This window comes from Bos grunniens, chromosome 4 (assembly GCF_055505025.1).
Source record: "Bos grunniens cultivar Pamir isolate PY7600 chromosome 4, Bosgru_T2T1.0, whole genome shotgun sequence".
NCBI lineage: Eukaryota > Metazoa > Chordata > Mammalia > Artiodactyla > Bovidae > Bos > Bos grunniens.
In genome coordinates this window covers 51261131-51274592 of record NC_141168.1, presented here as the reverse complement: position 1 = coordinate 51274592, position 13462 = coordinate 51261131, and the positions used below count along the sequence as shown (strand labels likewise).

The window sequence follows — 13462 nt, the reverse complement described above, 5'->3', positions numbered from 1 at the left end:
GTGGAAGAAGTAGATTTTGCTCTCTACCCAACTCCAACATCCCTGCTGAAATATGGCGCAACTCAGAAATGCAAAGTTGGAAAACCAGCCTTTTCTCCAGTTAGGACTGTAGCTTCCACCCTTTTGCTTGTTCATATATGAATACAGTAGGCTGAGCAGACAAGGGAGTCTTCTGTTAAGTAATAATTTTAGAGAAGTGTGTAAAATTACCTGGGAGAATACAGGACAGTGGGGGGGAGGGGAGAAAGAGAAGGCAGAGAGAGAGAGAAAGCTACCCATCCAGAAAGAAAAAAATCTTTCAGGGATACCACTATTTATAGTTTCTAAAATCTACCCTTTAGCTGAGGAAGAACTGGTTTGGAGGTGTCCACCTTCCTTCAGGGCAGATTTTTAAAGTGAGATTCCAATATGATTTCCCATATCTTGCCAGTCAAGACATTCATTTTGACTTTCAGAGAAAAAATATCAATCTCAACCCCCGTTTTCTAGATATTAAAAAGAAATATGTATTAAAATATCTCCTGAGTTAAAGTAATAGATTTGGGGAAGATTTCAATGTTGAGTGGTTAAAAAAAACTGGGGGGGGGGGTGGTTCTTCCAGATGGTATTTGAATTAAGGCCGCTGAGGCGAGCAGAAAGCTCTCACCCACGCAGCCCCTGACAAAGCCTCAGCGATATGGGGGCAGCGTTGCTTCCTCTCCACACTCCCCCTCCCCTTAAACTCCTCAATATTTTCTGGTAAAAGCAAATGCCAAAAGTCACCATCCCAAAGTCCGCAAAGCACCTTTCCTAAAAGCAGCCCTCTAACTCTGTTGCCAAAAATATCTTTAAAAAGACTAGTTTTCCTTGTTTACTTGCGTTTCCTGCTCTCCTCTTTGCTCGGCCACATTTGATCTTGGAAAGAGCTCGAAGCTGAAATGTGTTCTTAAGGGCCAGAAGCTGTCAAGGCTTTTGGTGAGCAAGATTGATCGCACCCAGACTTCCTTCAGAGCTTTGTTTGGAATAAAAGCAAGAAAACTGAAAAAACCTCACATTTTCCAAAATAGCTTCTCTATCTGTAAGGCATTGCTCTGGGCTAGTCAATGACGGAGGCCACTTTCTATCTAATTTCCAACCCAAGCCCTCTTTGATGCCAGCCTCAGAGATGGAGTCCTGTCCTTGTGGCTTGGTCAGCCTTTCTTGTTTTCTACGTAGATTTTTCTCCCCCAACAATCTCTCTCTCCCTGGCCATCAGAATGATTTATTTTCCTGCCACTGATGCCTGCCGGCCAGGGGGAGTCTGATCACTTGGTCCATTTCAAAGAAGCAAAAGCGAATCATCATCCTCGGTGTGGGGGAAAAGAGATACCTTCAGATTGCTCTCTCAGCCTCCTTCCCTTTTTCTGCCTTGGTGGATTTTTGCAGTTATTGTTTGGTATCTAAAGGTGTTATCTTTTGAACCCTCCAGCACAGTCCAAGATGCGCTCAGTCTCAAGTCTCCGAGTTGGAAAAAAAGACAGTGAACAGAGAAACAGAACCTTTATAATTCCTCCTTGGGTCGCCCTCTCTCACCCGCGGTGCTGTTTCCAACAGACCCTGAGTGCAAACATTCCTGGTGGCCAAGAAGCAGGACAGTTCAGGAGACAATTCTGGCTGCCAAGGAGCACTCACTGCATCTGAATCAACAAGCCCCATCAGAGCGACAAGGATGAGAAGAAGGGAAGGAGAAGAAAAAGAAAAAAAGAACAAGCAAGCTCTTTCTCCCTCCGTGCTGCTAACTTCCAACAGACTTCCTCGAAATCAGAAATACTTACCGCACCCGAGCCCTACGGGTATGAAACCCAGAATGCCAGGAGCCGCACGCGCCTGCTCGGGGCGGCATTTCTTTGGCTGGCCGCCGCCCTGGCTACAGGGATTTGGGCACATGGATCTGGGGTTGTTGTCTCGCTTGGCACATGCTTCTATCTTTCTCGAGCCACTCCTGAAAAGTTGATGGCGCAGGAGGGTCGGGAAGCCAGGAGAGCCGCCTCCCGTTTTCCGCTTCCCGCTGGAGCCAGATGCGAAGCTGTCGTGGAAAAGCCGGCTAACAATGGGCCGGGGTCCGGGGTCCGGGGGGCGCGGACTACGAGCTGGGCTTTGGGAGGGGGGGGTGAGAGCCTGAGGGAAGTGGGGGGAGGAGAGGTGTACAGAGGGGAGAGGGAGGAGGAAGACGGAAGAGGGAAAAAAGAGGAAAAGAGGGAAAGACGGGAAGGAAAACAGAGGCAGATCAGTTCTGAGATCCAGGAACTGGTTTTAGAAAAAGCGGAGGAGGAAAACAGAAATAAAAGGGGGGAGCCCCCTAAATAATCCTTCTCTTTTTCTGTCCCCGACGCCCCTTACTCCGTCTCATCTCCCCTCTCCCTTTGCTTCTTCCTCTTGCCTTAGCAGAACTTGTGTGGCTGGGATGCGTGGCCCTCGGGTGTCAAAACTTTGAAGATTAATGGATTACTTTGTTAATGACTGCAGGCGTCAGACTGAGGTGCTTAAATGATTTGTGAGGTGCGAGGCGTCTTCCCGACAGTCCCAAACAATGCGCGGAGTGTGCGGGGGAGGCAGAGGGCGGCCGCCGGCGGGACCGGCAGCGGGGCTCAGCACTCGCACACTCACACACACTCCCAGGCGCACACACCACCTCCGTGTGGATCAGGAGGCAAGCAGGCACCTTCGCCCTCACGCACTGCCACGCATCCCCAACCCACACCCACATATATGTATTTTTGCCCTGAAAAAAAGTGTAAATAAAGCCTCGCTGGCCCCCAATGAGGCGTTCCTTCCCGACTTTTTTGGATCAATCAAACAGACAGTGGCTTCTTTTGATTAAAGCCCAAATTGTCATTGGGCAGAAGCAATCATGTGACAGCCAATTCGGTCCAATTTCAACCTTGTCTCCATGAATTCAATAGTTTAATAGTAGCGCGGTCCCCATACGGCTGTAATCAGTGAATTAGAAAAAAAACACCCCAGCAGCGATCTTCTATGATAGATTTTTTTCCCCCTCTGCGCTCGCCTTTTTCCTGGGCCTTGCCCCCCCAAACCCCTCCAGAAGAGGGAACTTTTTCTCCGAGGGGGCTCCAAGGAGAAGGCCATGAATTACGAATTTGAGCGAGAGATTGGTTTTATCAATAGCCAGCCGTCGCTCGCTGAGTGCCTGACATCTTTTCCCCCTGTCGCTGATACATTTCAAAGTTCATCAATCAAGACCTCGACGCTTTCACACTCGACACTGATTCCTCCTCCTTTTGAGCAGACCATTCCCAGCCTGAACCCGGGCAGTCACCCTCGCCACGGCGCTGGCGGCCGCCCCAAGCCGAGCCCCGCGGGCAGCCGCGGCAGCCCAGTGCCCGCCGGCGCCCTGCAGCCGCCCGAGTACCCCTGGATGAAGGAGAAGAAGGCGGCCAAGAAAACCGTGCTGCCGCCCGCCTCGGCAGCCTCCGCCACCGGCCCTGCCTGCCTCAGCCACAAAGGTCAGTCCAAAGACTTGGCCCCAGGTCCTGGGACCCTCTTCCCCTTCTGGGTTGCCCTGAGAGCGGTTATGGGGGAGGGGAGCGTGGGCTGGGAGAGAAGGGGGAGAGGGAGAGATGCTTGGCTGCTTTCCCTTCCCCTGTGGGCTCAGGAGTGGGTTTGATGTGGAGACAAGGGATCCACAATGAGACATATATATATTTTTAAGAAGGGGGTGGGGGAACTTTCCCTAACTTGTGTAATGTGGGATGATTTATTTGAGTTGGAACTGACCTCCTCTTGTCTAGTTGTCCTAGAGTTTGGCTTTTTGACAGTAATGAAGAGTGATAGATCGCTCTTGCTCAGCTAAGCAGCTGATGCATTAATTATAAATTGTGGTGTGGCTAATATAAAGTTTGCTCCCGGATGGAGAGGTTGGGGGGAGCTACAGGCAGGAATCTGATGGAGGTGGAAGAGATGGGGTCTCCCCAGGCTAGGCTCCCAGGAAGGGCAGCACAATAGCTTTACTGCATCCAGGGGCGGCCATTTTGTTGCAGTTGATCTTTTCTGCTATATTTATTCTCCAGTGGAATAACCCCGCTCGGACCCCTCCACCTCCAACTGTGCGTGTGTCTCTTGTTGGTTTCCCTTTCCTCAGAATCCCTGGAAATCGCCGATGGCAGCGGCGGGGGCTCTCGGCGCCTGAGAACTGCTTACACCAACACGCAGCTTTTAGAGCTGGAAAAAGAATTTCATTTCAACAAGTACCTTTGCAGACCCCGAAGGGTGGAAATTGCAGCGCTGCTGGACTTGACTGAGAGACAAGTGAAAGTGTGGTTTCAGAACCGGAGGATGAAGCACAAGAGGCAGACCCAGTGCAAGGAGAACCAAAACAGCGAAGGAAAATTTAAAAGCCTCGAAGACTCTGAGAAAGTGGACGAGGACGAGGAAGAGAAGTCGCTCTTTGAGCAAGCCCTGAGCGTCTCCGGGGCCCTTCTGGAGAGGGAAGGTTACACTTTTCAGCAAAATGCCCTCTCTCAGCAGCAGGCTTCCAATGGACACAATGGCGACTCCCAAAGTTTCCCAGTTTCGCCTTTAACCAGCAATGAGAAAAATCTGAAACATTTTCAGCACCAGTCACCCACTGTTCCTAACTGCTTGTCAACAATGGGCCAGAACTGTGGCTCTGGCCTAAACAATGACAGTCCCGAGGCCCTCGAGGTCCCCTCTTTGCAGGACTTTAATGTTTTTTCCACAGATTCCTGCCTGCAGCTTTCAGATGCAGTCTCGCCCAGTTTGCCGGGTTCCCTCGACAGTCCAGTAGATATTTCAGCTGACAGCTTTGACTTTTTTACAGACACACTCACCACAATTGACTTGCAGCATCTGAATTACTAAAAACATTAAAGCAAAACAAAGCATCACAAAAAAAAAAAAAAAAAAAAGACCCCTTTGACCAGGTGGTTTTGCCTTCCTTTATTCTAATTTTTATTTTATTTTCTTCTTGACTTACCCTCTCCCTCTTTTAAATGTTGGAAGATTTTTCTGTTTAGTGATTCCCTTGACCCAGTTTCAGAGTCATCTTTTCTCCAGACTATTTTGGAGTTTTAGTTGTTTTAAATCTAATCCAACAACCCTCTATGTGATTTCCTGAAAGCAATATATGAGGCCTGCAAGAAAGTGATCATATAATTGTATCTTCACTTTCTTTTTATTTTTGTATTACGTTAGGGTGCATTGTCATGCGTATTTTTGGTAGAATAAATTCTCCTTTGCTATAAGTAGCTTTCTTATTTTTTTCCTCCCCCTCTTTCTCAAGGCTCATAACAGTTTCTTTTTCCTCTTTTAGTCTAACTTGGTAAATAAAATTCTGGTCACAATCCACTTTCTTTTCCAATTTTAATATATTTATTGAATGGGCATATTCAAAGTCTTCAACAGACAGAAACAGCAACAATAAGGAAAGCCAGAAAAGGGTTAGGGCTTCTGAGAAGTGTGTTTTGCTTTTTGTTTTTGTTTTTTTTTTTAAGGGAATGGATTAGGTTTTCAACATAGAGGTTCAAGCCATAGATTTAAATTGGCAATAGAAACAGGATTGGGCAGCCTGAGTTGGGCCAAGCCCAAGCTTTTGAAAGTGGAGAAATAAAGTGCCTACAGAAACCTCCAACTCCAGGAAGGAGGAACATGGAGTTTCTTTAACAAGCTACCAGTCTCCAGGTCAATAACTAAGTTATCAACAATTCATTTATTTATACATGTTTGTTTCAAATATCTACATCCCAACTCCCTCCCCCACAAATGCCAAAACATTTTCAGTGTGGTTGATTAGTCTCCCAGCTGTTGATGGGTCCAGGCAAACAGGTCTAAAACAGAAAAACAAAAATAAAACAAAACAATGGTTACTAGCTGGAAAATGCACTTCAGAAAGGCTTCTTTCCAATCCTCTGGTTCAGTCATTCTAGGATTCTTTTTTTTTTTTCCCCAGGGTCAGAAAAATCAATATTTCATTCTTAAATCTGTTTACATGGCAAATAATGGATCATTAAAGCTTTGAAGTCAAGTTAGCAAGATGAGATTTAAAGTGGAGTGTTTCTACACCCCAGGTTATAGATTAACCCAGTTTCTAGAGAAAGAGAAAAAGCACTTTAAATGAAATATCAATAAAATGTGATCTAGGGATGTTGCTGGGTTGTTCTGTTTTTTTTTTTTTTTTTCTCCCTTCTTATGTCTCCCCATGTTTATTTTTCCCTTACTGAGCTCTGTTCTGATGGCTACTTACCGTGAGAAAACGCAGAGTGTAAGCAACATGTGTGGGGGGTGGGTTGATTTAAGAACCCGGCTCTTAATAGCAAAGGATTGGAAGTTATGAGGAAATCGCGATCTTTCTCCACGGATTTACTGCCTACCTCCCCCACCTTTTGCCCCCTAAATCCTGGCAGCGGCGGAGGCGAGTGAGGACCCGGGTAGGTCTCCTGCCCTCCGCGCGGAGCGGAGCGGAGCGGAGCGGAGCAGGCGGCCGGGCCGCGGCCAGGGCTAAGCCGCTGCTGTTTGCGATTCATCCTCCACTCATAAATCAAACGCTTTCTATGAATGAGAATGTCATCAAAGAGATCAATTGCAGGAACACATGCACAAATAAAAATCCTCTTACGTATTTGCCGGGGATCCCCGTCCGAAGGCATTAAGTTAGAAGGCGTTTAGTCATAATTCATTTTTATTGCTCTTTTAAAACAACAGCAGCTTGGCTGAGCTGCGGATGCCATGAACAGCTCCAGGCCTCGGCGGCGTTTTGTCTCTTCCTCGCTCCTTCCCTTTCTAGTACAGCCATGAAAGGCGCTTTGAGCCCAACAAGCGGCTTGCAAGGGACCGGGCTCGCCTTTCATCCAGTCTTCACGGGCGGTTTAAGAGATTTTGGCTCGAGTCGTGGGGTGCTGGCCTACATGCCCCACGGACCTCGGGTCTCCTACCCGGCGGAATGAGCCCTGGGATTTCGTGGGGGTGGGGAAGGAACCGCGCTACGAAAGCCCCCGGGCTCGAGGCCAGAGGAGGCTGCCTTTGTGAGCCGAACGGGGAGAGCGGCGCTCTGGGCGACCAGCTTGGGCGGAGTCGGCTCAGCCGCGGGAGCCTGCCTGCCCCGGGCGGTGCGCGGAGGCGGGTCGGTAGCCCGCCGCTGTGCAGCGGACTTGTGTGCGAGCGAAAGCTTATGTGTGATCCCAAGAAAAACATTCCACCCACGAAGGCCGGGAAAAGAAGCCCGGAGGGGGGAAAAGAAGCCCGGAGGGAGGAAGAGAGGTGCAGAGAGAGGAGCTCAGAGGCCCAGAACTAGCAGAGGAAGGAGAAAGGTTGCAGACTGGGGTGACTTTGTGGTGTGAGCCCTGCGGTGGAGGGGGTCGTGCAGACCCGGGCCGAGGAAGCCAACAAAGGGACAGGAGTGAGGCAAGGGCCAGAACCTACCGACGAGCTTTGGCTGGAAGAGCAGGTCGTCCGCAAAGCCAGCCTGGACCCCCTAATGTCCTGTCTCCTTCCCCCCAAGAGCCCCTTCTCTCCCCCCTGGCTGGACGCCTGGCACTCCCAAGGAAGCCACCTCCAGGAGGGCCTCCTTGCCTTTTCTCTTCTTCAGGATGAGGTTCTCTAGGTGCTGAAATGGGGGGCGGGGGGGAGACAGGAGTGACCTTTTCGGGCCTCCCTCTTAACTATGATTGGGGATAGGTCACAGGTCACAGGAAAATACCTTTCAAAAGGAAATGTTTAGGGGAAAATGCGCCTTTGCTTCTGAAGGAATCCACAGTCAAATGTATGTCCGTTTTCCCTCTTGAGGAGACAGATTAGGAGGGAATTTGTATAGGTGGAGAACAGAACACAGAAACCTGAAAGGCTAACGCCTCTGAAATGTGCCTGCGTCAAGCAAAATTTCCTTCTTTTAACCGGGGAGGGAAAGCTGGAGGGGAGTGGGAACCCCAAAGCCACACACGATCAGATAAATTTGATCCGTTGGATCCCCATGTGGTGAACATGGTCAGAGTAATATATGTACAGCATTGGCTGCAAAATTCTTGTATGATGTCTGGACTTCTTTTACCTAAGAATGCATCAATTCTTTGCCTCTTTTTGGCCTTTTCTCTCTACAAGCTAAAGGCTGACACGAGGCCTAATAATAAAGAGCAGTTAACGACCCCGTGGGCATCGGGGTAAGAGGAAGGTGATGGAGAACAGGAACGCTGTCCTGGGATGACGCTCAGATTTGCACGTGTCTCTCTAGGGGTAGACTTGCAGGTTTACACAAGGAACTACACAGTCAGTTACAAAAGGGAGGAGGTGTTGCTGGGGAAGAAGAGAATGTCCCGTCCACCATCAGCCATCTGTCCCCCGCCCCTCCCACCTGCCAGCTCCCACCCCCACTTGAATGGGGGGGAGGTGTAGATAAAAGAAGCTCTACCAGTTCTAACGTCCCCCTCCAGAAAACAAGAAACTTTGCGGGGGTGGGTGGGGGTGGGAAAGAGGAGTTCATCGTACTTCGCCGGAGCTGTGGTCTCACCCTTTGAGACCCGGGTGGGAGCCTGCAGGCTCCTGGTTCGTAGGGAGCCGGCAGATGGCCTGCAGCGCAGGGCCCGGCCCCCACGCTGGCCACGTCCGCTATCGTCATCTCTCTTCCCCCTCCTCCTACCCCTCAAAATCCAGCGGCGGAGTTGCTCCCCGTAGGGCTCCCGGAGCAAAGCTAAGTGGGGAGGAGAAAGGGGCGGAGAGCGAGGAGAGAGGGAGGGCGAAGAGCCGGGCCACCCCCAGCCTTGGCCAGCAAGCCTAGCTCCCAAGGCTCACCCCCTCTCCCAGGCGTTGAATTACAGAAGCTCCCGGTTGCCACACTAATAGCCAAAGGGTGGGGAGGTGTGTGTAGGGGGGGGAGCAGGGGGCGGGAGGAAAGGAGGCTTCAGGACTCTCCTTGAGGAAGGGAAGTTTCCTTTCTTGCCCTCGTTCCCTCCACGCCCACTCGGGTTCCTCCGAACCAGCCCTCTGCGTACTTCCCTCTCCATCCCGACTTTAGAGACCTAGTGGCCTAACCATGTCCTACGCCACCGTTCTCGGCCCTTCTCAAGGCACCATAGAAAGGACGAAAGGGAAAGAGCCCGGAAAGCGACCCTTTCAGTTCCTGGCTTTCCGGGCTCGGCCAGTGTGCTGGTGGCGGCCCAGCGAGCTCCTCCTCCCCACTGATTCCCAGCCCGAGAGATCGCGGAGCCCTTCTTGCTTCTCACCTTTTGCCAATTCATCTTTCTGGGCGCGGTGGAGAGGGGGGCGGTGACGGGGGATGCCTTCCAGCCCCCACCTCCCGGAGCGGGGAGGGCGATCGGAGTCGGCGCGCGCAGAAAGCAGCCTCTGCTCCCCTTCGCCTTAGCGCTCCGCTTCTGCCCCTGCGGCCGCCGCAGCTGCTGCTGCCGCCGCCCAGGCTGCCTGGGGGGGCCACTGCGCGTCACCTAGACTGAGGAGCGCCGGGGATTTAAATGCCACTGAAACGGTGATCCATCACTGCAGGAGCCAACAAACTTTCTCAGGAGGCTCCGCCATTGGCTGATAGAATCACGTGCCCCTCCCGTAGCGCCCTCCGCCCTCCCGCCCCCCCTCTTGCGCACTGTACATTCATATCATTTTTCTTCTCGGGCCCCATGGAGGAAGTGAGAAAGTTGGCACGGTCACCCAGGACTTCGCAGGACCCGGTCACTCAGTGACAGATGGACAATGCAAGAATGAGCTCCTTCCTGGAATACCCCATCCTCAGCGGTGGCGACTCGGGGACCTGCTCAGCGCGAGCCTACCCCTCCGACCACGGAATTACAACTTTCCAGTCGTGCGCGGTCAGTGCCAACAGCTGTGGCAGCGACGACCGCTTCCTAGTGGGCAGGGGGGTGCAGATCAGCCCGCCCCCCCACCACCACCACCATCACCACCCCCAGCCGACCACCTATCAGACTTCTGGGAACCTGGGAGTGTCCTACTCCCACTCGAGTTGTGGTCCAAGCTACAGCGCGCAGAACTTCGGCGCGCCTTACAGCCCCTACGCGTTAAATCAGGAAGCAGAAGTAAGTGGTGGGTACCCCTCGTGCGCTCCCGCTGTTTACTCTGGAAACCTCTCATCTCCCATGGTCCAGCATCACCACCACCACCAGGGTTATGCCGGGGGCGCGGTGGGCTCGCCTCAGTACATTCACCACTCATATGGACAAGAGCACCAGAGCCTGGCCCTGGCCACGTATAATAACTCCTTGTCCCCTCTCCACGCCAGCCACCAAGAAGCCTGTCGCTCCCCTGCGTCAGAGACCTCTTCTCCAGCACAAACCTTTGACTGGATGAAAGTCAAAAGAAACCCTCCCAAAACAGGTCAGTCTTGCCATTCCATGAATGCTCCTTTATGATTCTGAAAGGAGCTGGTATGCTTAGTTTCCAAGGAAAATTAATCATTTTTTTTTCTTAAGAAAAGTTCTGGCCTCCCACTTCTGTTATAGGATGTGGAGAGATTGCCCAGGTCCTTTGGGGGCAGAGGAGCATCTGGGACTGTTGTGTTTCCAAAGGGGCTGAATTTTAGAGGTTTAGGAAGTAGGAAGTGGGTAGGTGTGTGTGTGTGTGTGTGTGTGTGTGTGTGTGTGTGTGTGTGTGTGTGTGTGTGTGTGTGGAGGGCATTCTGTTAATATCTCCAGGCTCCATTAATCACGGTCTGACCATGCTAATGGTTGACTTCAGATCAACACTTTACACCTCATCACTTACCCTCCCAAGCCCGGATTAGGTTGAGAAAGTCTTGATTCCCCCCTTTACCTGAAGGTTGCTCTGAAGCATGTAGGGAATCTGATATGATTATAAACATTTTTACCTTTTCCTCTCATTGCCCCCCAGGGAAAATTGGAGAGTATGGCTACGTGGGTCAGCCCAATGCGGTACGCACCAACTTCACCACTAAGCAGCTCACGGAGCTGGAGAAGGAGTTTCACTTTAACAAGTACTTGACACGCGCCCGAAGGGTGGAAATTGCCGCCTCCCTGCAGCTCAATGAGACCCAGGTGAAGATCTGGTTCCAGAACCGCCGAATGAAGCAGAAGAAGCGAGAGAAGGAGGGTCTCTTGCCCATCTCTCCAGCCACTCCGACCGGAAGTGAGGAGAAGGCTGAGGAATCCTCAGAGAAGTCCAGCTCCTCGCCCTGTGTTCCTTCCCCGGGTTCTTCTACCTCAGACACTCTACCTACCTCCCACTGAGGCTGCCCCAGCCCCACTCAGCAGCCACGGCTACTCCTCAGGCTGGGATTTCTTACCCAAAGCACATTCTTAGCTTATCTTCCTTTCCATTTACAATCTCTCTCTTCCTTTCTGATCCTATCTGGGGAACTCCTGGCTGGGGATAATGTGTTTCCAGAGAATTCTAGATGAGAGACTTGATGGGGGGGAGGGGGAAAAGGGTGTTAGCTCCCTAATGCAGCTTGAGTGCCAGCATCAATTTTCTGATGGCCCCTAACACCCCTACTTTTAGGAGATTTCGACTGAACCTACTGCTCCTTTCAGATGCCCTTTGGAAAATAGTCTCCTTTGCCAGCAGAAATATATCAGAGGGAGGCCTCTCATCTTTTATCTATCTGTATATTTACAGTTCTCTCCTACTTTGCCCTGAAAGTAGGCTGGAGAGAGAGGAGAGTCCAAGAGCTCATGAAGAAGAGATTCTCTACGAGCGTGTTTACACAATTAATTCATCCCTTAATTTAATTTAATTCCATGTGCGTGAGTTTGCTGGTTGTAAATACTTTGTCCTGAAAGATTTATCTTTATACAGATTTTCTAGAAATGTTTAGATTAATGTTTAGATTAAAACAGGGTGGGCAAACTCTCAAAGCTGGTACAACTTTGTATGTGATTATAGGTTAAAGAATAAAAGTTCTCACTTAAAATCAATCAGATGCCTCAGAGGGTAGTCTCAGTTTGTTCTTTCAGTGAGTTAAGAAGGCCTGCAGAATACAAGGGTCAGAAACCTTGCTTCCTGGGCTAAATCTCTCCCCATCCACACCCCTTTCTTGTTTCTCTGGCCATACTCTATTTAAAATTTGTGCTGGATTATCTGGGACCTAAAAGTATTATTCAAACCAGCTTCTTCCTCCCACAGTTATCTTAGCTGGATATGATGTATTTTCAGCTCAATTGTTAATGTGATGGATGGCACAATGAATGTATATTTTGTGTGATTCGTGAATAGTCTTTTGCATGTTGCACAATGTTTTGGTGTTCCTGAAGTACCACACTGAGTTCTATCAGTTATCCTTTTGTGATATTTCCCATTTCCTGTACAATCATGAACAGCTCTGGGATCCCGGGGTGGTGTGATCCAGAGCAGAGTTTACGGGTCTTAAGATGTCTGTAATAAATATATTCAAGTTTCAGATATGCTTCAGCATGGCTGCAATTTGCTGGTTTCTCCAAAGTTGGCTCATTTCATGTGGGGAAGGGGAGAAGCGTGGTGTGTATTTTCAAAGAGGTGGGCCTTTTCTTGAGGAAAAAAAAGTAAAAGCTTTTCATCATGTAGCTGAAGCTTCTCCTATGAGTGTAATTGCACCTAACACTGTCTATGGAATAGGTTGGTTTTCTCTAAAAGAGCAACAGTTGCTGTATTATAATCAAAGTTCATCATGGGAAAAAAAATGGTGAAGAAATTTATGAAGCAGATCTATTTTTGAAACAAACATGGATACTTCCAGCAGTTGCTATATTATAATCAAAGTTCATCATGGAAAAAAAAATGAATGGTGAAGAAATTTATGAAGCAGATCTATTTTTGAAACAAACATGGATACTTCCTGGGTCAAGTGCTAACCTTTTCACCTCCAACTCAATGTTGACATATATATAAACAGAATCTCCTTCAAAAGCTGAAACTCTTCAGTCAGTCTTTCCTCACATCAGTGAACCAAGAGATTCACATTTAATTAGCTCCAGTATAAAGCTGTTTGTGGATGAGGTCCCCACCCCACCCCTCTTCCTTCTTTTTGGGTTGTCAGTGTGCCAAAATATTCCACTGTTTAAACTCAGTGTGGTCTGTACTGAGCAAACCCCGCATCCCTCTTCCAGTTCCTCCTGTCAATATCCACTCCTTCCTGTCACTTTTTAAACCCCAGCTCCCAATTCCTTCTGGGTTACACATCTCATTCCCATCAGATTCAGCTTTGATTTCACAGCCCTCATGGCTTTAAAGGGTCTACTGCTCTCACTTCATGCCATATAACCCAGAAAAAAATTTTTTTTCTCTAGGTTCAACAGGTTCTTCCAGGTGAATTTGTGGAAGCTGCCCTGAAGTTGGTCAATATTCAAGTTGCTTCTGACCAACACTTGTATCTGCTGCTCTCAAATAGAGGAAGCCAGCAAAGAGTTCTAAGTGACCCTGCTCCCAGACCTGTTACCACGTTCCCTTTACTTTCACACAGTTTTGGAGGCTGTAATTTAGCCCCAAGAGCAGAGCAGAAATTTTACAGCATCACAAACAA

At 49.6% G+C, this 13462-nt stretch overlaps 2 protein-coding genes and 1 long non-coding RNA gene across 4 annotated transcripts; 2 read left to right on the top strand and 1 right to left on the bottom strand.

The window, feature by feature from the left end:
* Window positions 1-2316: 2316 nt before the first annotated feature.
* HOXA2 (homeobox A2) lies at window positions 2317-5240 on the top strand. Of its 2 annotated transcripts, XM_086396366.1 has the most exons (3): window positions 2317-2497; window positions 3266-3482; window positions 4118-5240. In XM_086396366.1, exons 1-3 carry the CDS (start codon window positions 2459-2461, stop codon window positions 4855-4857), a joined length of 996 nt encoding a protein of 331 aa, XP_086252492.1. In that variant the 5' UTR covers window positions 2317-2458; the 3' UTR covers window positions 4858-5240. The 2 variants fall into 2 exon arrangements, with proteins under 2 accessions (XP_086252492.1, XP_086252491.1); XM_086396365.1 differs by lacking the exon at window positions 2317-2497 and having other exon boundaries at window positions 2955-3482.
* Window positions 5241-5344: 104 nt separating this feature from the next.
* Window positions 5345-10940, bottom strand: LOC147374115 (uncharacterized). Its single transcript, XR_015162465.1, has 3 exons — window positions 10817-10940; window positions 9207-9430; window positions 5345-5822 (listed from the first exon to the last, which is right to left on the bottom strand). It is a non-coding gene; the product is annotated as an uncharacterized LOC147374115 (long non-coding RNA).
* On the top strand, window positions 9550-12364 carry HOXA1 (homeobox A1). The gene is made up of 2 exons (XM_086396367.1): window positions 9550-10326; window positions 10840-12364. Exons 1-2 carry the CDS (start codon window positions 9681-9683, stop codon window positions 11193-11195), a joined length of 1002 nt encoding a protein of 333 aa, XP_086252493.1. The 5' UTR covers window positions 9550-9680; the 3' UTR covers window positions 11196-12364.
* The last annotated feature ends 1098 nt before the right edge of the window (window positions 12365-13462 follow it).